At 31.5% G+C, this 24,281-nt stretch overlaps 1 protein-coding gene across 1 annotated transcript; it reads left to right on the top strand.

The window, feature by feature from the left end:
• The first annotated feature begins 5,750 nt into the window (after positions 1 to 5,750).
• On the top strand, positions 5,751 to 7,919 carry LOC107912115 (probable receptor-like protein kinase At4g10390). Its single transcript, XM_016840182.2, has 2 exons — positions 5,751 to 6,692; positions 6,801 to 7,919. Exons 1-2 carry the CDS (start codon positions 6,338 to 6,340, stop codon positions 7,493 to 7,495), a joined length of 1,050 nt encoding a protein of 349 aa, XP_016695671.1. The 5' UTR covers positions 5,751 to 6,337; the 3' UTR covers positions 7,496 to 7,919.
• Positions 7,920 to 24,281: the final 16,362 nt, after the last annotated feature.

Genomic DNA, 24,281 nt, shown 5'->3' with positions numbered 1-24,281 from the left:
CTTTAACATGGACAAACCAAACCAAACTACTATAACAATCATCCATCACTCTTGCAAAAATATTACATTTTCATAGAATATATATACTCACCTTAAATCAAACATAAACAAAGGCATTATAGACACATGGAGTAAGAACAAACTCACTAGAAAATGCAGTAAGTTTAAACAGTAAGACTCTTGCCCTTATCACGAGAACCTTCAGGAGTATATTGAGCTATATAATATAAATAGTTAAACTTATTAGATTGTATGCCAGAAAACTAAACAAACTTACAAGAAACATCATCAGAAAACCAAGATTCATGAAGTTTTCTTCCTTACACTCAAAATTGACGCTAAAGCATGTAGCTCAAAGATCACGTAAATAACCATGAAATAACCTAGGGTTCATCGATATTTACCAGGTGCTAAAACAATAAAAGGGTTGGCTGAATACAACGAACTCAACTCATCAAGTAGGCTTCTGGTCTAAGGTTTACTAAGAGAAAAGTGTAGAGAAAGTTTGACAAGAAAATATGGGTGTAAGGGAAAATATAAAACTTACTCAAGAAACCAATACTAGCCTTATACAACTATACATGGAAGCTGGGTTTAGTGGATAAGTCTGATTATCCCACTAAACTCCCTCGATTCTCATGACTAAGCACTTTCTCTCTCATCATAAATGTGAGTCTTATCAACTACAGTAACTTAGTTATATTCTAACAAATTCTTATTTTTCTAACTAAATTGTTCAACTCGAGTAATAATATAATAATAAAACAATAAGATGATAAATAGATCTTCAACTAAAGACTTAACATAATTGTCTAATAACTGGGGTGACGTATACTCTACAGGGGAGTTGATGTATACTCTACAAGTGAGTCTACCAAACCACCAAGCTCACCCAACACAGACTTTGCCTAAAGTTGCACTCAGAGACTTACATACTTAGTCACAATTGATATCTTACCCACTCAGATCTCGCTTTAAACACCATACGATGATGAACAATATTTGAACATTAGGACCTTGCCAGGTGGGATGTTGCATGGCTAGTTTCCTTAAGGAAATTAATGATCGGATGTGGGAATAATTAACTAAAGAATTAGGGTTTGAGTTTGAGTTAGTTGGCTTAAATTATGTGCGATTAAACCCTAGGATTGATAACCCTAGGAAGTAATTTAAAATAAATGAGATCGAGAGATAAGTTTACTAAGTAAATCATATTTTATCCTGGTCAATAAAGTGAGGTCGAGAGATAAACATGTATTGGTCGATTAGTTAATTAGTTAGAGGCCGAGAGGTAATAACTGGTTAATTAATAGCTAACTCGATAAAACCTGAGTTCTGAAGTTAATTAGTAACACATAAGTGAGTTAATCTTTTACTTACTTAATTGGATTAATTTCGATTGTTAATTGGTTGCCTTTAGTTTTAGTTAATTTATGTTATTTCATTTAATTAATTGTACTTTAGCCCTGGTAGTATAGAAAATTAATTTTAGTTTAATTCAACCTGCCTTGGGTATGATCCTTGGAATACTTCCCGGAGTGTTTTGTTGTAACACGTTGCTATATTACAATTTGACTCGTATACTTGCGAACACCGCTACTTTATTTATTATATTTTTGTTGCAGTATTTCCATTCTAGATGTTTCTACATCTGGCGATGGTCACTTGCACCACTAAAGTTGTGTTTTTGAGTCCTAAAATGACTCTGAATGATGCCTAAACATCCTCATTCCTAATGGGACTTTATGAAAATATAAAATGACTTTTAATACCTAAAAATTTTAGAATAAGATGTGAAAATTGAAGGTAAATTGAAATTGGATTTAAAATTTCTCTTACTTGAGTTTATTCGAAAGCATGCATTTTAAGCCATTTGGGCAATCGAAAGTCAATTTATGTTTTTTCCACGTCCAGTCACTTACGAAACAATTATAAAATATTTTTAAACCTTTTAATATGTTGAATATTGTTTTAATGAGATCTTATTGAACTATTTAAATGTTGTTTGTTAAAAAAATGAAAAGAAATTTTGTAAGTGCAAAAATAGCGTCAATGTGACATCTCTTATCTGTGACAGTTGTTGAACCAAGTAAGAGGTGTTACAGTGAATTTAACATTATTGCCCCACATGATAAAGAGCCCCACAGTCCTTTCTTCAGTAGAAATCCAAACTTGGTTACAAAAACCCCATTGGTTAACCCACCCTTTAAAAAGTTTCAGTTTTTAGTTTCTATTAGAAAACAAAGGTTAAACATATGCTATTGGGTCAATTGTTGTAAGTAGAGAATAACTAGGGGTTGAACCAAGCCCCTAGTGTTCCATATAAGTATAATAATGACTCTTTTAAGAGTTGTTGGACAACCCCCTTTAAGGCCCAATATGATGTGATCTTGCCCTCATCATTATGAGCTTCTATTGCTTAGATAGCACGCCTCACATTTTTGTCTTTTGCGAAAGCATCATCATTATCATAATTCTGATATCTCTATTTTTTCCCACTAATTTCACTAGAAGAGCTATGATATCCATCTTGCTCTTCATTTATGGCATTTATTTCCTACATATTTACATTAATGGCTTCTAAAATGGAATCTTTAAATCCCTCCCATTCTTTTATTTGTGAATCGGGTCCTTCTTTAAACTCTTGCATCTTATCCCTACCATAAATTATTTCCATAATCTTTTATACTTCTCCTTCCATCACTTTACAAAATTTTTACCTAACGGGTAGATTCTACAAGTTGTACCGGGTGAATATCTCTCATATATGCCTTAGTGTCACTTTCTCCTATAAATTTCTTCCTTCTGCCACCACCATCTTAAAAAGTAACAATGGAACCTAGTTTTGAGATAGGTTGAAAGGCTCTTATTCTTATCTTCTTTCACCCTTTCTAATAATTTTAACCACTTAAATGAAACCACCTCTTATAATTTGTTCCATTCCTTCATTTAGATGGGAGGATTTAAAGTAAGCATTCATGTTAAGTAAACTATCAACATTCAAACTCGAGTTGTTAACATTATTTTCCTTGAGATATAGCTATACCAGAGCCTAGGTATCGTGATTCCACTACCTGATGAGGAGAAATATGACTATAGGGGTAGTCTTTGTCCAACACCAACCCCAATCAAAATTAGACGTTCAGGGGCATTCTGGTCCAAAATGTTGGGTCGCAATCAGATGTTAAAAGCCACTTCTGGTTGAGAAGAAAAAATAAGGCTACTTTTAACATTGTTCTTTCATCTTTTTAGCTTAGGGTTTTAGTTGTCTTTTTCAAGCTTTAGTTAGGGTTTAATTATTTTTCTAGTTTTCATGTTAGTTGGTAGTTAGTTTCTACTATAACCTTGTCTTATTTGAATTTCAGTTCTCCAACTTTGCTTGTATTTTCCTTTTAATCCTTAAACATTAATATAGTTCATTTTCATTTTATTTTCATTGATAAAAATCTGATCTTTAGTGTTATTCCTCATCACGATTGCTTCCATTTTCATCTTCCTCAAGCATCTTTAAGAAAACTCTAAACTTTTGTTAACCCATTTCTTATGTCTATTTAGAGGTATGCTTTGCCTGTATGTAGGATTATTGCTTGTACGAAAATGATAATGATTAGCTAAATTTTATGGTGGTTGGTTGATGGAAGTGTTGCTTAATTAGTTTTTAGTATAGGGACTAAATTGTAAAAATTGGACTAAATTTATGGTTGTTGGTTGATGGAAGTGTTGCTTACTTAATAGTTCTCATCTTGTCTACTTTGTGAAATTAAGACAGAAATCACTTCATTTTCACATTTTAGAACATAATTTGTATATTTTGAATTTATTTCAATTTAGTCCTTATTGTAACAACTCAATAAACAGAACTATCGACTTTCTTTGACACCTGAAACATAATTCATTATCTTATAAAAATTTCATATTCACTAATAAAATTTACCATAGCTTCCCACATGCCTCTTTTGCATATTTCGCAATTTAGTCCTTTTTCTTTTTCATAATTCTTTTATTTCACCAAAATAATTCACATAATAAATATAATTTAATAATTATTTCTATTATTTACTATTCTTTGTAATTCAATCTCACTTTCACTTTTCATAGATATAGCATTTCATCACACTTTCTTACACATTCTATTTATCCATATAAAATTTCACAATTTAAGTACAATTTTTCACTTTTTCAATTTAATCCTTATCTTTCCACAACTTAAAGAAAAATCATAATTTGAATTACAATAATCATGTATTTTTTTCTTTCTCTACTACATTCTTCACTTATCAAATATTTTCTTGTAAACTTTCATAACTTTTCAATTTAGTCCCTTTTTGTCATAAAAGTTCAATATTCACTAATTAATCATATTAAATCAATTTTCTTTCTTGTTACCCTTTAATTACATAATTTCTCTCAATATCTTGTTTCACATATTAATTTTGTATTTCACTTCTATTATTTCATCCACATAATTTCTCAAGTTTGACAATTTACTCATTGTCATCATAAAAATTCCATATATTTCCACAATTACACATTTACAATACTTTATCACAAAACTTATTCACATATTAAATCATAACACACTCATTAAACTTTTATCATATCTTCCTTATTCACATATTAAATTGTTTCACACTTTATTTTACTAATTTAGCACAAAACTTCACCAAGTCTACATTTTAATCCTTAAATAACTAGAGAATTCATGGGTACTTACCTTTTCCAAACTCAAATCATTTGCTCTTCTTTTTTCTTTATCACTTGATATACTTTCTCAATCTCTTTCTTGTTCTCTTGGAATCAAGCTTTGGCTTGATTTTCTCTCTCCAACTTCTATTTGCTTGAATCCAAGTTAATATCTTGTTCACCATATCCTTCTAATCATTTTTGTCTCTTGGTGGCTATGAAAATTCTTTTGATTTCTAGGTGAAAATAGTGGATTTTGATGGAAAATGACTAAATTGTAAAGAAAACAAAACTTTCTCCATCTTTCTTTCTTTTTATGCTAACTTTAATTAAATAAAATATTAATAAATATCTTATAATAAAATATTCAACCAATCATGTTTTAACATTTTTTCTTCCTTAATTATTACACCATATAATTATCTAATTTAGGTAATGATTACCCTTCATGATTCTTCAAAATTCCCCTTGAATCACTACTCACTTTAGATAAAATTGTGATTTAGTCCTTCGTATTTCTCCACTTATTCAATTTGGTCCTTGCACACCAATTTCATGTCATAACAAATTGTGTTATTTTCATGTTTGGTCCTTCAATTTTCTCATGTTTATGCTTCAACCCCCTATTTCAAATAATTGTACTTGAACCTCAAAATCTTTTACATATTTATGATTTAGTCCTTACTTTAATTTAGTATACCATAACATACTTCCCAATTCAACTTTCTTTGATACTCCTTAACCTTCTCTTTTATCACTTTCATTTCCTTATTTTAATTTATTAAAAAATCAATTTTACACAATCTTGATTTATTACTACTTTTAAAGTATAACAATTTTATGGGTGTTACAAAATAAAAATATACATATTACAATATAAGCCTTAAAGTATTTTAAAAAAATACATGATATTAGTTTTATATTATTGTGATATGAATATGAAGTATATATCTATTCAATGTTTATTGCATTTCTAATGAGAGATTTAAATTTGAATGTTGGAGACAATATTGTTAGGAAGGGCCGAAGGACAATCACAAATCTCAAACATAGATTATAAAACTTACCTTACAAATACCAAAAACAAATTAAATTGGTCAATTTGTTTTTAAATTTTACTAAATGAAAGAAATCATAAGAAAGTCTAAGTGTCGACCTTCAAATTTTTTATTAAAAAATTGAAAATTTAGAATAGCCAGTTGGTCAAAATTGAAATGGTTTAAAAGTTATTAGGCTAAAAAGAGAAGCACCTCTGTGGCTTTCCTGCGGGGCTTCCATCGCATTCTCTCTCCTTAAATCAGAATATTAGATATGGAGGTTTTGTGGCGTTATGTGCGCTCCCATGGCTACATCTTTGAGCCCTTTGACTACTGACATATCTAATGTTTGAAGCAAAACCTGTTTCATGTGTTTCAAAATTTGTCTGCTGGTACTCGCTTTATTAGGTCCATCCCATCCATTCTCTTATTCTTTAGTGCTACCAAACCCAATACTCATTTTCTGCGTCGCTTCCCTCTCCTTACCTTCCACTGTTTCCCACACTTGCAGTGATCCGCCGACACCCCCTTTAAAAACAACCCAACTGCACTTTCACCCTCGAATCGCTTTTCTCATCACTGTTTCTCTTGTCTTGCTTCTTGCCTAGTCGTTTGCAATGGGGTTGTTGTTCAGATGCTACAGACTCAGGAAACTCGAACGCCGTAAATCGACGTCAACCGTTCAACCTGATCAAATCAAGGGAAACGATCTTGGCGTCGACGGTGAAGGGTTTGTCAGGAAATTCAGATGGGAAGAGATTAAAGCTAACACTAAGGATTTCTCCCGTGTGATTGGTCAGGGTGGGTTTAGCAATGTCTACTTGGCTAACTTGTCTGGTTCTAGCCGTGGAGCAGTTAAGATCCATGCCGCTAGTGATCGACTAAACCAAGTGTTCAAACAGGAACTGGACATTTTACTCCGACTTCGTCATGATAATATCGTTAAGCTTCTTGGTTACTGCGATGATCTTGGTACGTTACATGAGTCTACTGCTTTACTCTTTCAAAAGAAAAAAAAGAAGTTACTATTATTGAAATGAATAGTGTTACTAACTGAAACTTCATTTATTTTGTGTGTAGAGGAAGGGGCCATGGTATTTGAGTACGCTCCTAACGGGAACTTACAAGAGAAACTACACGAAAGGGAAAAGGAAGTGCTTTTATGGAAAACCCGCACTTCCATAGCTTTCCAACTTGCTCAAGCAATCGAATACCTACACGAAAAGTGCACCCTCCAAATAGTTCATGGGGACATCAAGCCGTCTAATGTCTTGCTAGACCAGTATTTTAATTGCAAGCTGTGCGATTTTGGGTCAGCGAAGATGGGGTTTTCTTCAACGGTGGTGCCGCCATCTTGTTCCAGGACGAAGCAAGTAATGGTTGGGTCACCAGGTTACACTGACCCTCATTACTTGAGAACTGGATTGGCCTCCAAAAAGAACGATGTTTACGGCTTGGGTGTTATTATCTTGGAACTCGTGACTGGAATGAAGGCCTTTTGTCCAGAAAAGGGACACCTGTTGACTTCAATTGTGGCACCCAATTTAAGGGGCATAAGTGAGCATGGGGCGGAGGAGAAAGTGGCACAATTGGTGGATCCACGTCTGGCTGGAGAGTTTGACTTGGAAGAAGCCAGGTGTTTGCTTTCAATTGCTGCACTTTGCCTACACCAGTGTCTCACTGTTAGACCTTCTGCTTCTCAAATCATTGAAATGATTAAGGAGAAAATCACTTCCATCGGCTTCCTGTTCACACAAGCCAAAGATTGCCATTAGCAGCTAATTGAGGGTGATTGGGATTATGCTTTCAAATTTGAAATTGTTCATAATTAGGTTACCACATTTTTCTTGTGAGTAGATTTGGGAAGTCAAAATCAGGGCATTTACTGCAGAAAGTAAGTCCCTGAATTAGAGAAGGAACAAGATTATTATGGAAATCTTTAGTACATGTAATTAAATATTTGGGATACAAGTTTGTTTTACTGTAAGTGGATAGACATTGGACAGCTGAATTGGATTTTGATTGTTTAATGCTTCATTTCCTCAAATTGATTGTTTAATTTAGAGATTCCGTTATGGCTTTCTTAAAATAAGAATCCCACTTGTAACACTCTTACGGAAGCTTTTATTTAGGTGGTGAGGAAATGAAAATGTAATTATATTTTCTTCTAATTATCAAAATTTGTAATTTTTTTGATGTATTTGGTTAATAGATTGTAATTTCATCGTAATTTCTTATGTCATGTTTAGTAGTATAAATTATAATTACACAATTACACAATTTTTATTTAAAAAAAATACTAATTACTATAAAAATTATTTTTTAATGATACAAATAATTTCTAAACAAGTAACAAAAATTAAAATCAAATAATTATATGTATTGTGCTAGTCTAAAAAAGTAGTTAACAATACGATTGCTAAAAAAAAGAAGAAAAATAAGCATCATATTCAAATTTATCTAATTGTTTTAGTTCATATTTGTTGAGTTACTCCCTCTATAATATTTAACATATGCTCTTTGTCTTTGACCGAGCTCATCATCATCATCATCTGAATTTGAATATGCATCATTAAAATTATCAAGATCTCCTTCCTGTACTTTTCGAAGTATGGATCATCTCAATTTCACTTATAATTGAAGTTATAAAATATACAACATGCTAATAGATCCAAGTTTGTTTTTTTATGTTATACTAAGGTTATGTTGTTAATATGAGAAATATTTTTTTAGAACAACAAATGTCTTCTCAACCACATTTCGAAGCCTTAATGTTTTAGATTAAAGAGTTCTCGCAAGCTGCCTATTGTTCTTGCGTCTAGTACCATTCTCTCAAATGATATATTTACATAATTAGCATCGACCTTATAATATTTAGGTTTACAATCCAAATAGTCTATAGTTTTAATTATAAAAACTTATATAAACTTAATTTGGAGAAAGACTTATACTAGGTTATATAAAAAATAATATATAATATATAATATATAACCTTTTATAAATTATCCAAAACATTCAAAACACATCTTATAAATAATATAATTTATGTCATAATTTTAGACAATTATTAATTTTAAATAAGTTATTATAAAAAAACTATAATTTTTTTTATGAATTCTTAACCATATTTTTTTATAAATAAATATATTATAGTACTTTTATAACATGTTATAAACTTATTTTGTCATAATTTTTTTAAAAAAATTTAGGACTTAAATAATATTTTTTTTGTTATAACTTTATAAATACACATTATTTTTATAATATATATTTTTAGGATTTATATATAATTTTTTTCCATAGCCATCTTAACCACTCATTTTCATGCTTATAATATAATTTTTGTAACTTGTATAAAAATATTTTTAAAAAATGAATTTAGGTATAATTATATGTGTAATTACTCCAATTCTCTTCCCATTTAAAAATTGAAAAGTGTAATTGGAGTGCTCCAATTATAGTGGGATTCACCAATATTACAATTGCTATTTAAATATATCATCTTTATATAAATACAAAAAATTACATTTAAATCTAATTAGTAGGTGACTTTGCGATTAATTTTTAGTTTTGAGCTTTCTTTCATATACCACTACGTTGGGCTTTCCAACAATTGTACGGACGTTATGCAATTAAAGCGAAATTTTTTGAAAATTCATAAATCCTAAAAAGAAGATGTCTAAAATGTATATAACTAGTTTGTTACCCATGCAGGCAAATTGTTCATTTAATATATGTTAATTAAAAAAATTAGGTTATTAAAATTTATAATTAAAATAATTTAAAATAAAATTAGAATTAAAATATTTCTTTATATTTTAAAGTTATTATTGAAAATTTTTAGTATAACATAAAGAAATTTTTTTATATAAGAAAAGATGAGGCTGCAAAAAGTTAAGTCATAATTATTCTTATGCTTAGTTTAGATGGACAGCGCGATTACTTCTGGTAATGTTAAAAATAATGGTGGCGATGAGATTAGTTATTGTAATTGTGAGGGAAAAAAATTCACCACACCAAAGCCACTGCCCATCCAAAGGAAGCCTTAAAGTACTAACACCATTAAGATCCGCATAGACTGTCTCTATTATTTTCCGCTTTAAATTAAAAAAAATTAGTTTTAGGCTTTTTTCAAAATATCGAAATTTTCTATTAAAAGAGCACAAGGGTTTTAAATTAAAATAAGAGTCGACATTGACTATTTTTTGTTAAGTGTGCTTAATCGCCTATAAAATCACATTTTATAAAAAGAAAATTAAAATCCCTTTAAAAATACAATTTTAAGGTCTTCGTTGAAATCCAGAGAAAAATTAAGTTTTAGAGTTAGTTATGCATAGGGAAGATTATAGCATCCCTACGATGGCTAAAATTGGTACATTGTTAGTTATGTGTTGTCAAAGAATTGTAATGTAACACCCCTTACCTAGTTTGGTTGCTGAACCCGAATAATAGGATGCTACAAGGAAATACAAAAAAAAATGCAATTTATATAAGTACCATTCACATGCATTGCAATGTAATAAATTGAAGTCTACAAGGGTTTAATTGTGAAATTCAAGCATGAACTAGGATTGAATTGTAAAATTTCAAAATATTAAAGTTGGTATAGATAATTAATAGATGGGTATTGATACTGTATCGATACTTTATTAAATATTGATACCAAATCATGATTATATTTGTTAAGCAAAACAAGGGTATTGATATTTAATGAAAAGTATCATACTGATATAAATATCGATACCATTTTGACGTTCTGTTTGTTTAAAAATTGTTCATATGGTCAAGTATCGATACCAACTGTCAAAATATCGATACTTTAGCTAAAAAATGGTAAATTTCTATTTTTACAGTGTTTATTTCATGCCAAAATAACCTAAACTCAAATGGTACCTCTTAGATACAATTATAGACATAAAAATCATCAACTAAGAACATACCTATTCATATTCAATATAATCACATACTTATCATTTCACATCTATTCACAATTATAAACTAATTTACATGACCAGCTTCCATGTTAAACCAATTCAATATTATCCAACATGCCAAAAATATCACTTTAACAATCATTCTAAGTGTCTAACCAGTATGTCATAATTGCACCTCAATCAACAATTCAAACATGCACCCATATAACCATTCAAATCATATCACAATTGGCTTCATATCTAACTTATAACTTATGCACTAAATCTACCAAATCATTGCAAGCATGACATAGACATAGATATAAGCATAATCTATCCATAGCTATTTCATGGCATATCACCTAATTACCTTATAAGTAAATAACATACTCATCAGTTACTTAACAAAATATCATTATCAAAATCATTGCCCTCACACACATGAATATATACATATGCTTATCAAAATACCAACATAACACAACATGAACATCATATAACCATAAGACTTTTTAGGTACATGTCATGACCAAAATTAAAATCATCACCAACACTTGAGTCCCAAATTGCCACTGGATGCTGAGTCGACGATCGAGTCGTTAAGTGTAACACCCCTAACTCGTATTTGTTGTCGGATTAGGGTTATAGAGTATTACTACACATACTTAATCAAATGATAGCATAAAACCATTCAATTATTAACTTAAAATATCAAAGATTCAAAACCAATAATCATTCATAGCATATGTAAAATTACAACTTATATTGAGCTTACGGAACATAAAAATCAATTTAGAAATGATTAGGGACTAATTTGTAATAAAATAAAAAAATGTAGAAAAAATCGAAAACAAAGGTCACATGGCCATGTGGCCAGACCGTGTGGCTCTGGGACATGGCCGTATGGCCAAATCCTGTACAGTTCTAAAATAGGGTCACGTGATCGTGTCGCCAAACCATGTGCCCGACCATGTGTAATTCGAAATAGGGTCATATGGTCATGTCATAGACCGTGTGTGATTCGAAATAAGGTCACACGGTCATGTCTCCAGGCCGTGTAACAACCTCAGACCATGTGGGACAAACCTACACCAAATTAAATAGACCACATGGTTGTGTGGTGTGACCGTGTGTGGCACACGGCCGTGTGACAGTCCGTGTCCCAAGCTGTGTGCACCTAAAATGACTTCTAAAAACAAGCCAAAACAATACACATTCTTTAGGTGCCAAGCCAAACCAAAATCAACCATTCACATGCCTTCAAAACACATTCAAAGAACCTTAAAACATACCAAATCATCCAACCTAAGTGCCTAACCAATATGCCGTCATTGGCACCACATTTCATACACCAATCTAATTCACATTCAAAGATCACAAGTCCTTACCTTAAACACATGCCAAACATACAAATTCATCCATTCTATTCACATTCAATTCTACCATATTTCAACCACTTTCAAGAAGCACCAACCAAATTTCCAAAGGAACATATATATATGGATATATTCAAGCCAAACTTAAATATATATAAACAAGTATGCTTAACTAAGTTTAAACAACATCATTATAACAAAAGAACTTAAAAGCTCCTAATACATGCCATTTATAACTTAAAATTCAAAATGACCAAAACTTCCACTGAGATGAAAGACGGATAGTGTGTGTGCTCCAACTTGAACTTCCAATCGATCGAGATTTCCGGTGATCTACAAAAAAAAGAAAACAACTAACATAAGCAACTAGTGCTTAGAAGCTCGTATAAATCATAAACATAAACTTACCAAATAGGCTCAATTTATGTAATTCATGCATAATTTCATTAATAAGCTCATGAGATCATTCAATTCCTATACACATCACAAATCTTACATATTAGTGAGTTCACATATATAAGAACTTAAAACCATATCATATCATATAATGTTCATTAATAACAATTGCAATTCAATCATCCATTTCATGTCTATAATATGTGACACAATCCATTCAATGCTTGATACCATATAACCATTTCATAAATGCCCCTTACACAAGTCAATTTACATATAGCCATTTCATATAATTCATTTGTATATCATTTATTACCTGATGAACCACAATGATATAACATTAGATATGCGGGAAAATGCTTACACGAGCTGTGAAATGGGTCTGGTCACACGAGCTGTGGGTCGGGATGTTAGGCTACACGATGCTGCTTATATGAGCTATGGAGAACCCACAACAAATGCAAGACCTCAACCATTTGTAGAACATTTGAGACCAACACCCGAGATTGTAATAACCCCTAATGACATTTCATTTTTATCCTAAGCACTCACAAGATTCAAACAGGTCATATCTTATCCAAATCATGTAATTATTTATACAATAGTTCATCACCATTACTTAACCATGTAATTTCCCAAATTCAATTATAACCTTTAACTTAGCTAACATTGTAATTTAATCCAAATCATCAATTTATATTTAAAAATCAATTTAATCTATACATAACATAAATGTTAATCAATGATTCATCCAAAACAACGACTAACAAGCTTAATCAATATACGAACTTACCTAGACAAAAACAGTTGTGAATACAAGACTGACAACTAATTCGTTAATTTTGCTTTTTCTTGATCTAAATAATAGTTTTCATTCAATTAATCCATTCAAACATCTCAAATAATTAAAATTAAGCTTATAAACCTTTTCAATATAAATATACAAAAGTACCTCAACATTTTACTTTTTATGCAATTTAGTCCCTAAATCCGAAACTTACGAATTAACCACATTTTAGCAAAACTCAAGCTAGTCGATTTATATATAGTCCCTTTTTAGCTCACATTTATTAAATTTTCAAAATAATTTCATGTAATTTTACTATTTAAACAATTCAATCCCTAAACATTAAAATTACTAAAAACTACTATACAAAATAGTCCTATTTAACAACTAAGCTTAATAATCTACTAGTAAACTTCAAAAACACTTCAAACTCATCAATGACACCTTTCAAAATATTTAAAAATTTTACGAATTAACCCCCAGGTTAGCTAGATTAAGCTAAAACGATTTCAAAAACATAGAAATAATTAAAAACGGGCAAAAATTACATACCATGCATGAATTTGAAGCTTGGCCAAATGTTCCTTTAGCTAAAATGGTGGTTTCGATTCTTAGATTTTGCAAAATGAAGAAGATGATGGCTTTACATCATTTGTTTTGTTTAATTTTTTTATTTAATTATCAATTTACTATTTTACCCTTATGATTTTAACTTAATAATTAATAAAACATTGTCTATAATTGTCCACTATCTATCTATATAGTTTATTTACCATTTAAGTCCATTAATTTACATTTCCATAGCCATTTAAAATATTTAACTAATAGAAACTAACTTTTACAGCTTTTACAATTTAGTCCTTTTTACTTAATTAACTAACTAAGCATTATAATTTCTTAACCAAATTTTACTACGACCTTGTAATAACCCTATAAATAATTAATAATTAATAAAATACTGACACACTAGTCGAAATTGTAGTTCTAAAACCACTTTTTCCAACACCACTAAAATCGTTTTGTTACATTAAGTACCTAACCTGCGCACGAAAAAACAAAGTCGTACACTAAGTATAACTCAGTGGCATTTCTATAATCCGAACATTAAAGCATAATATATATCATGTAATGCATGAATCAACAATGAAAATTCAAATGCAATTTAATATGAATATCTACACATCAAAATATATAAATTGATTATACACATCAAAATATATAAATTGATTATACATTCAAATTCTACAATTTCGAATCTATAAATCGATACTCACTATTCATTCTTATTTCAATTTATAATAATCAATTCCACAATTCCATAACATAATTTCATCAACCAATCATCAATTTACATGTATAACAACATAACTCACCGCAAACTAAATTCCAATGCACAATTATAAATATATATCATATTTTCAAATCTATTCAATTTAGTCCTTATCACAAATAACTAATTCAAATCGATTCAACTCAGTTTGTTCTATCATTTCCAACTTACCTTGTGTTATTACTATACAACGCGGTTCGTAAATGCAACAATTGAAAAGGTTCGGGTTATAGAAATACAAACCATAAACTACGACCTATTCGTCGACGGTTTTGTCTTTCCCTTTCTATTTTAAGAAATTTGGGTCGACTTTAGCTATGGGTTAACAAAAACATACCAAATCATCAATATACAAATAAATTCATACTCAATTTAATTTAGTCCCTAAAATCGAGACTAGCATATCTTTCAATTTAGAACTCATATTTTCAAGCCGATCTCACTATAGTCCCTCTAGGGCCTTTTATTTCTCATTTTCACCACCAATTTTGAAATTTATGCATTTTAATCCCTATTGAATAAAAATATCAATTGACATTACAATCTAGTCCTTTTTCAATTCTACAATTAGAATCTATCGATTTAGTACCTAAAGCTTCAAAGATTCAATAATGGAAAAATCCCAAAACTTTAGTAGTTTTGAAAACGGAGGTTCAATTTAGCTAAATCAAGTTACAACGATCTCAAAAACATAAAAATTATAAAAAAAATGAACCTCAAAATGCATACCATGAAATGGTGGAAGATTGAAGCTTCAAACTCATTTCTTTCTCTATGGTTTTAGTTTGATGAAGATGAAAGAAAACAAAAAGGGCTTTATTTCTTTTCTTCTTATGTTGTTTTTCTTATTTATTACTTTTATTATAACTGTATCATAATGAAAATTTTAATATTACTAATAACTAATACCATCAACCGTCCTTATAGAACCCTTGAAAGTAGAAGCCCTTTGTAGTCAATACCAAGGCTTTACTTCAAAGCCCAAAAGGAAAAACCCTTTTAATAACAATAAATACCTCAAGATCTCATACCACAATCCCAAGAACAATACAATAACGTGAAATTAACCTTCCTGATAGTTGGAAACTTGAAGGTGCTACAGACCCTATTGCACCAACTCCAATTAGAAATACTTCACTAAGTGAAATTTCCCAACACCAAGATGGTACGATTAAAATGATATTCAACATGCCACTTAGATTGCCTCCAAGACATTCCTTTGAAATAGGAAGTACTAGAACAACTTTTAAGAGGTTGAATTTAGAATAAGAATCAAATCTCGAAACACAAACAACAGATTTTAGGACAGCTAGAGCTTCTGTTTTTTTTTTATCCTGATAACATTTAAGACCAATTTACAAGGAATAGATAATTCCTAAAATATATTTCAACCTATTTATGCCAGACAAGAAGAGAGCCCTCATAGGGAATTAAAGGATGGTGATTACCCAATAGGGTTCTATATGTGTCTCAAGACAATGATGAGCAAACCTCACGTAATATGAGTCTAGGAAAATCCATATCATAAACACGTCTGGAAAGAAAATGCCTTTGTGGCAAACTCCATTAGGAATACATTCATGGCACACTTTAAGAATTGCCATTGTGGTAAACTCTGAATAAATACCTAATGTGGGAAATTTTGACATGATAGCCTTTGTGGAAAAAAACCGAAGGAATAGCCTTTATGGAAATAATTTGAAATAAAAGCCCTTGTAGTGCACTCTGAAGAAACGACTTACATGGAAAGTTTTGAAAATAATGCCTTTGTGGCATATCATGGTAAGAGCCTCAATGGCGTACCCTAAAAGAATGTTCTTTGTGGCAGATTTTGTATTAAATTATTTTAGCGCGTTAAGTGTGGCTCGTAAGTGTGAACAGAAATATCAATAAGGCACAGTGTCTCTATGCGCTATGGTAAAGTATTATACAAGACCATAATTTGATTGTGAATAATGAAGTGATGAGATATAGGGAGGTGATAGGTAAAACAAAAAGTGTATTCAAAATAAGGATCTCCAAATTTTATAGTGGAAGGAGGAATATGTTATCTATGTACATGATCATTCATGAATTGTGATAAAATGATGGCTTAGAGTTAAGAAAGCCAGAGTAATGGTGTTCCGATTATATGGACCTCTAGAAAGGTAATAGATAAAATATTTATGAAAGCTTAGATTGAAGAGTGCAAGTGATGTATTGAAGAGGTTGATGGGTAAGGAATCAAATTTGAAAAAATTATTTGCCAAAGACAAGTTGTAGGAAAAGAACCACAATATCGTCATAACTATTCATCAGTAAATGACATTTTTCTCACTAAGTTATTATGAGCTTACATGAGTTTATACATTTGTTTCAGGTTGAATGTAAGTACATGCCAGGAGGAACGATGCTAGGACTATGCCAGAGGAAAGGGTGTATTGGGTTATTATGCATACAAAGCAAGTTTGACAACGCATTCAAGGTTTGAATTGTCACTGAGAATTCATACTTAGGGTGTCTGTAATAGATTAGGGTTTCAAATCAAAGATCCTTGTATTTTAATTACCACATTTTGTAGTTGTATATACTTCTTGCACATGCTTATGTATTCAAGTTAAAAATTTTGTAATTAACTAAGCCGTAATTGGTTGTAATTCTTATAAATAGGCTAAGTTTGTGTTTGTATTTTTTTGGTAATACCCAATATCTAGATCCATTTATTCGATTCGACTTAAGGGTGTTACAATGCCATACAGGTAATCACGTAAGGTATGCCACCAAAATAATCCATTCAGAGTATGCCACAAAGGCAATCCAGTCAGAGTTTGCCATAAAGGTTATCTATACAGAATACACCAAAGGCAATTCACACAGAGTACGGCACGAAGGATGCCATATAGGCATTCCCAAAACTATCGTTTTTGCAATATGGATTTGTTTAAACTCACATTAAGTGAGGTTTTCGCATCATTGCCTTAGGACACACAGAAAATCGCTTTAGATAAAATGTCATTCAACAGTTCTTTTTCAGAATATGTCATGGTCATAGAGTTTTTCCTTCAGAGTTTCATATCAAAGTTTGTGTTTACAGTCTCGATGGACTTCCTTATTTTCCACCACGGTGACTCAACTCACTTTACAAATTCTACGAACCAGACACATCCCAGACCCAAGATTTCATAATTTCATAACACTCTTCATACATTCGAAAGAACTTATTTTTAAGCAGACTAACTTATCTCTTAATCTAATCATATCCTTATTCATATAGTTGTATAAGTAACTTATTCATACTATATTATCCATGATTTCCAGTTTCCAGTTTGATCACTTTCATATAAATATACTTAAATATGAACAGTATACATACAAGAGTCAGAGTAAAGACTCATCTGATTCTCACTTATTCCAGTTGAAAACTCCATATCCAGATATCCATCTTCTGCATAAATATTATACTTACAATCCTACTGTTCAATCACCGCATATAGATTTACTCATTCACAACTTAACATGCAAAGCTGAAATACTCACCTTAATACGAAGTAACCACTGATCATAAAAGAACCATAGCTTCTAGATCATTGATGTAAAATACATTTATGCTTAAGAAAGGTATCAATAAATACCACTTAAGGAAGAGGAAGAAGAATGAAAAACTCTTTCAGAACTCATCTCTCACATATAAATATGACTCAACTTACTTAGTGGAATTTAACAAGTGTCAAACATTTCAAAACTTGCTTTCTTAATAACCTACAGTTTCTAAGAGAAATATTAATAAATGTTTTGAAATCAAAATTATTCATCTTGGCTATTTAGTTTATTTCTAACCACGTTATTTAAAATCTAACTAGCATTGTATTCCATACAAACCATGTAACATCCAAAAATTCGGGAGTTAGTAGAATCGGGTTTGTGACTCGAGAAAAAATGGTCACGCCTTAATTTTTGAGATTATCTTTGTATTTTTAGGAAATAGATGAGGTATTGGTTTGTTGGTTAAGTGTTAGGGAAACATTTCTTGAAACCCAAGTTCAAATCCCTTATCTCTCACCATTTTTATTATTTTGCAAATTTTGCCTTAAACCCTAATATGTGACATCCATTGTTTTTAAAATGAATATTGAAAATTTATTTCAAGAATGAGGAAGAAGCCTAATGGTTAAAAAAATATGATAAAGCATGAAAATTAAATAAGGTCCCAGGTTCAAATCCTTTCCCTTGTGAAATAATTAAATTTTGCAAAATCTCTTCTTTTTTTTTAATGTGTGTGCCATCTGTACACTTGAAACCTAAGTATAAATACATATTTTTGTTGTATTTTTCAGCCTTTATTTAAATTTTCCCTACCCTAGCCGTTCACCCTCTTCCTCTCATCTTTTCTCTTCAATTTTCTTTTTTTCTCCTATTGTTGTTGCCGCCTACACCTCCCATTTTACCATCTCTTCCTTCTTCTTTTTTCATCAAGGTTGTGCCCCATCTCCTTTACTCTATTGCTTCCATTTATCCTCGTCTAAATTAGCCCAAAATCTAAAATCTTAAACCCCAAGATCGATCCCAAACATTGTCACGAAAGTGTCATTGCCGTTTCTCTTAACTAGCTTGGGTAAGATCTCTTTTCTCTTCAATTTTTGATTAATCTTGTCAATTAAAAAAAATTCTAGATTTGTAACTTGGTGGATTTTAAATGATTTCCAAGGTATTTTTTTTTAGATTTTAATGAGATCTCAAACCATTTTAAAATTCAGCCCTAATTTTGGCTATCATGGGTGGTGGTTCGTGTGCCTGTGTGCAATAAAGGGGGCTGTTTTGTTTCTAGGGTCTTGCCCATATTTTTCCATCATTTAATTGTGTTATTAAACCCTCCTAATCAAACTTTAATCACATGTTAATTAGGGAGAGACGTACTTGATCAATTAGCCAATCAGATTCGACAAATCGTGAAGCATAAGTACAATTAAGGATAACTAGTTTGTTATTTCGACATAGTTGTTGGGTAAAGATTATAAACTGATTAAATGAAGAAATTTAATTATTAATTTGCTACTGATTTTCAAGTATATTATTGAATTAGGTGCTGACACAAATGCCCCAAATCATCTGTAAAGGCAAAGAACGATTGTACGTGTACAGTTCGCATCGATACAATGTAAAGAATCTAACTAGTTTGGATTCATAAAATAGATATAATTTCAATGATTTGTTTGAACTCATAAGTGGGTTTTTGGGGTTGGTTTAATGGTAAATTTATTGAATTTATACTAAATTTTGGTTTAGGTTTGTTTAATGAATAATTAAGGAAAATTAGAAGATTCGCTAGTGTGTTACGAGGAAGCGAAAAATATGGTGTGGGTCCTAAACTCATAAAATAGTTTGAAAATGTTAAATATCATGTTATATTTGATAAATTAGCTTACTTATTAGATTGACTTAATATGCAAATTATTGATTTTGTGAGTGGCCGAACCAGGTATGTTTCGAGCCTTAAAAGATTGACATGTTGGAAAAATTGCTAGTTTGATAGTATGAATGTTTGATTGAATTTGAAATTGCATATTTGAGTTATGAGATTTGAGAATGTTTGATTGAATGATATAATGTGTTGAGATATTAAGCTTATGTATGATTTAAACGTAACAGATATTTGTTATATTGTGTACCAAAAAGAGTGTTATTTATGCATAATAAAAATCCGTAAAGTATGTGAAATTGAACGATATTGATTGATACCAACACAATGGTAATTTGAAAGCTTGAAACACTGTTTCAATTTACTAAAAATATGTGATTATTGAGGACATACTGAGATTTTGTGACATATTGTATATGTATTGGGTTGGGATTTTATGGTAGACAGAGGAGTTCTGTAGAGTACCGGTGACATATTAAGTTCACATTATTTGTAGTCAGTGCATTGCACCTGGTGTACCTATGGGATTGGCGATTTATGGCATTTTTACTGACAGCTTGTCTGCATTTTTACTGGCAAAATTTTCTACATTTTGTTATCGACGGTTTTAACCACAACGGGTTTAGGCCCATAATGTTTTTGGAGTTCGAATGACAGGTTTTGGGGAACTTGTGGTGTGTAGTGGATGGTAAGGGTAGGTAAATAGAAGTTGAATATGCATATGAGGTATGTTTTATAACTTGGTGTGAGTTGGTACTATACTTTAGCAAGTGTATATGTATTTGATGCTATTGAATAACCGGTACAATTGGTACCAAATGGTAAGTTTTGGTAAATGATTTACATGTTGTGTATTAATGCAATTATACATAAAAGTTGGTTGATTACTAGGTTACACGGATTACATGGTTAAACATGTTTATAATTGTCATTTGAGGTGTCTAAGAGTATATTGGTTGTATGTGAATATACTACATGTTTAAGGCTTGATTTTACTTGTTTTGGATGTCATAATATGGCTTGTTTATATGCACAATGTTAACTATAAGTACATGCCTTGTTAGGTGAGAAAAATGGCTTGTAAAATAGCCTATTTTCATCCACACGGACAGAGACATGGATGTGTGACTTAGCCATGTGTGACACACAGCCAAGTGACACGGCCATATGTCCCTTATAGCTTGTAAAGGTTTGCAAGTTAGTATGTTCACACGGCCTAACACACGGGTGTGTGGCTTGGCTGTGTGACCCAAGTCACTATACTCATACGGGCACGGGCACGGGTTGGGACATGACTGTGTGTCCCTCTTTTGAATGCCCACACGGCCTAAGACATAGGCGTGTCTCTTGGTCATGTGAGTCACATGGCCGTGTGACCCTTGCAGTTTTGAAAATTTTAAGTGTTTTTGAAAAACTTTCTAAGTTTTTGATTTAGTGTATTTGAAAATGCAAATATTATTTGATGATAAATGTTATGTTATATGTGTGTATATATAAGAGTCAAATTTTGAGGCTTTACGACCTTCACCCCCTCACATTATATCTTATACAACGAAATTCACAAGAATTATGTTGACTAAGTTTACAAGTGTAAAACCGAATAGTTCAGTGGCTAAATGATTAATAATGCGATTAGAGCTGAGAATGGGTTAGCAAGTAAAGACGGTTTAAAAGAGATATCAGATTTTTAAAGACTGTTTAGAAGAGATATCATATTTTTCTGAAGATCATTCGGATTACACAATGTCACTGTTAAAGAAGAAGTTAATCTCGAATAATCGATTTATTCAGGTATAGTATCTAAAGAATGGGTTAACTTGACTTTATTCTGATTTGATTTCTTTAGTGAATGGGATAATCTGGGATTATTGATGACTGTAGTAGTCAGTGGAATAATGTTTGAATTGCAAAGATACTTTTATGCAGCTATTATAGTTGAGTATTTTATAGCGATCTCCTCTGGGTATTCTATATGTTCTTTTATTCTCAGAGATATATGTAACTGTTCATTTTTGGATGTGATTCTTATCCTATAGAAAGGCTGGCTAATCATAATATTAGACGAGCATGTGTTTATTTCGAATGCCCACACGACCTAAGACACGGGCATGTCTCTTGGTCATATGAGTCACACTGCCTAGCCACAAAACTGTGTGACCCTTGCAGTTTTTAAAATTTTAAGTGTTTCTAAAAAATTCTCAATTTCTGATTTAGTCCCGATTTGTTTCTAATGTATATTTTGGGCCTCGAGGGCTTGTATAAGGGACATTATGTATGATTTTGATTGGTTTTTGACATGAATGCTATACGATATGAAATGTTTGCGTTTTCTGTCTATTTGATTTGTAAACTCTGGTAATGCTCTGCAACCTTGTTTCGGTGACGGATTCGGGTTAGGGGTGTTACAGTTGTAGCCTTGGGAGACCAACATAAAACTACTTTTACCTGTCCATCCAATACATTCAGCGATGTATGATGGAAATTTTCACTAATATGGTTGAAAATTATGTTGAGGTTTTTGTGGATGATTTTTCTATTTTTGGTAACACTTATGAGGTTTGTTTGAATAATTTGGAAAACGTGCTAAAAAGATGTGATGAGTCGAATCTAATCCTTAACTAAGAGAAATGTCACTTTATGGTTAAGGAGGGAATTGTCTTAGGACATAAGATTTCCAAAAATAGGATTGAAGTGGATAAAGAAAAGGTGGATGTAATTGAAACTATTACCCCTTCAGTTAGTGTGAAAGGAATTAGAAGTTTATTAGGGCATGCTAATTTTTATCGAAGATTTTCTTAAGGATTTTTTAAAAATTTCTAAACCTTAATGTATGCTTTTAGAAAAAGATACTGTTTTTTTATTTTAAGAAAGCATTTTTAGAAGTTTTTGAGAAATGGAAAAATTGGCTAATCTTAGTCCCAATAATTGTTACACCTGATTGGAACTCACCTTTTGCGTTGATGTGTGATGCAAGCGATATCGTTGTTGGGGCTGTGATGGGTCAAAGAAGGAACAAAGTGCTTCACCCGATCTACTATGCAAGGAAAACTTTGATAGAAGCCCATATGAATTATACAGTAATTGAAAAAGAACTATTTGCCATAGTTTTTGGTTTTGACAAGTTCTATTCATTTCTTATAGGTGCCAAAATTACAGTGTTTACCGATCATGCTATCATTAAGAACTTACTCATGAAGAAATATGCTAAACCAAGGCTAATTCAATGGATACTCTTACTTCAAGAATTTGAGATTGAGATCCAAGATAGAAAGTGTGTTGAAAATCAAGTAGCCGATCTTCTATTGAGGTTGGAACAAAATGAGGTAACTTCTTCACTTGTTCCAATTAATGAAAATTTTCCTAATAAGCATATCTTCGAGGTAAGTCAAATCTATGAAACACCTAGGTTTGTTAATTTTTGCCAATTATTTAGAATGTGCAATAATTCATTGAGAAATGGCATACCAACAAAGGAAGAAGTTCCTTCATAATAGTCGGTACTATTTCTGGGAGGATCCGTTTTTATTTAAATAATGTACAGATAACATAATCAGGAAGTGCGCAGCTGGAAGTGAGATTGATGAGATTCTGTACCACTGCCATTCATCTCCGAGTGGGGGAAACTTTGGTGATTCCCATACTACAACAAAGATTTTACAAGTTGGAGTCTTTGGCCTACAGTGTTTAAATATGCTTATGCATATGTGAAAAACAGCGATATATGCCCAAGAACCGAAAACATATCAAGGAGGAACGATATGCCCTTGACAAATATTTTAGAGGTTGAACTATTTGACATATGGGGCATTGATTTTCTAGTCCCATTTCCTTCTTCCTATAGGAACAAGTATATTTTGGTATCTGTGGACTATGTATCCAAGTGCGTTGAAGCCGTGGCCTACCCAATGAATGATGCTAAGCTAGTCATGCGATTCCTACATAAGCATGTATTTACACGGTTTAGGACTACTAGAGCTATAATTAGCGATGAAGGATTTCACTTTGTAAATAAGTGGCTTAAGTGGTTGCTTGACAAGTATAATGTGAAGCATAAGATTGCTACTGCCTATCACCCATAGTCAAATGGGCAAGTTGAAAGGGTGAATCGATAAATCAAAGGTATTCCTGAGAGGGTCGTATGTCCTAATAGAAAAGATTGGTCTTGAAGGCTCAATGATGTACTATGGGCCTATCAAACTACTTTTAAGACATCGTTAGGAATGACTCCTTATTGGTTAGTTTTTGGAAAGACATGTCATTTACCACTCGAATTAGAGAATAAAGCTCACTGGGCTTTGAACCAATTGAATTTGGATCTTAAGCAAGCCGATGAGAAAAGGATGTTACAACTTGATGAGTTAGAA

Source organism: Gossypium hirsutum, chromosome D08 (genome assembly GCF_007990345.1).
Source record: "Gossypium hirsutum isolate 1008001.06 chromosome D08, Gossypium_hirsutum_v2.1, whole genome shotgun sequence".
Taxonomy (NCBI): Eukaryota; Viridiplantae; Streptophyta; class Magnoliopsida; order Malvales; family Malvaceae; genus Gossypium; species Gossypium hirsutum.
Note: the sequence above shows the minus strand (reverse complement) of the source record. Positions and strands in the feature narration are given on the sequence as shown.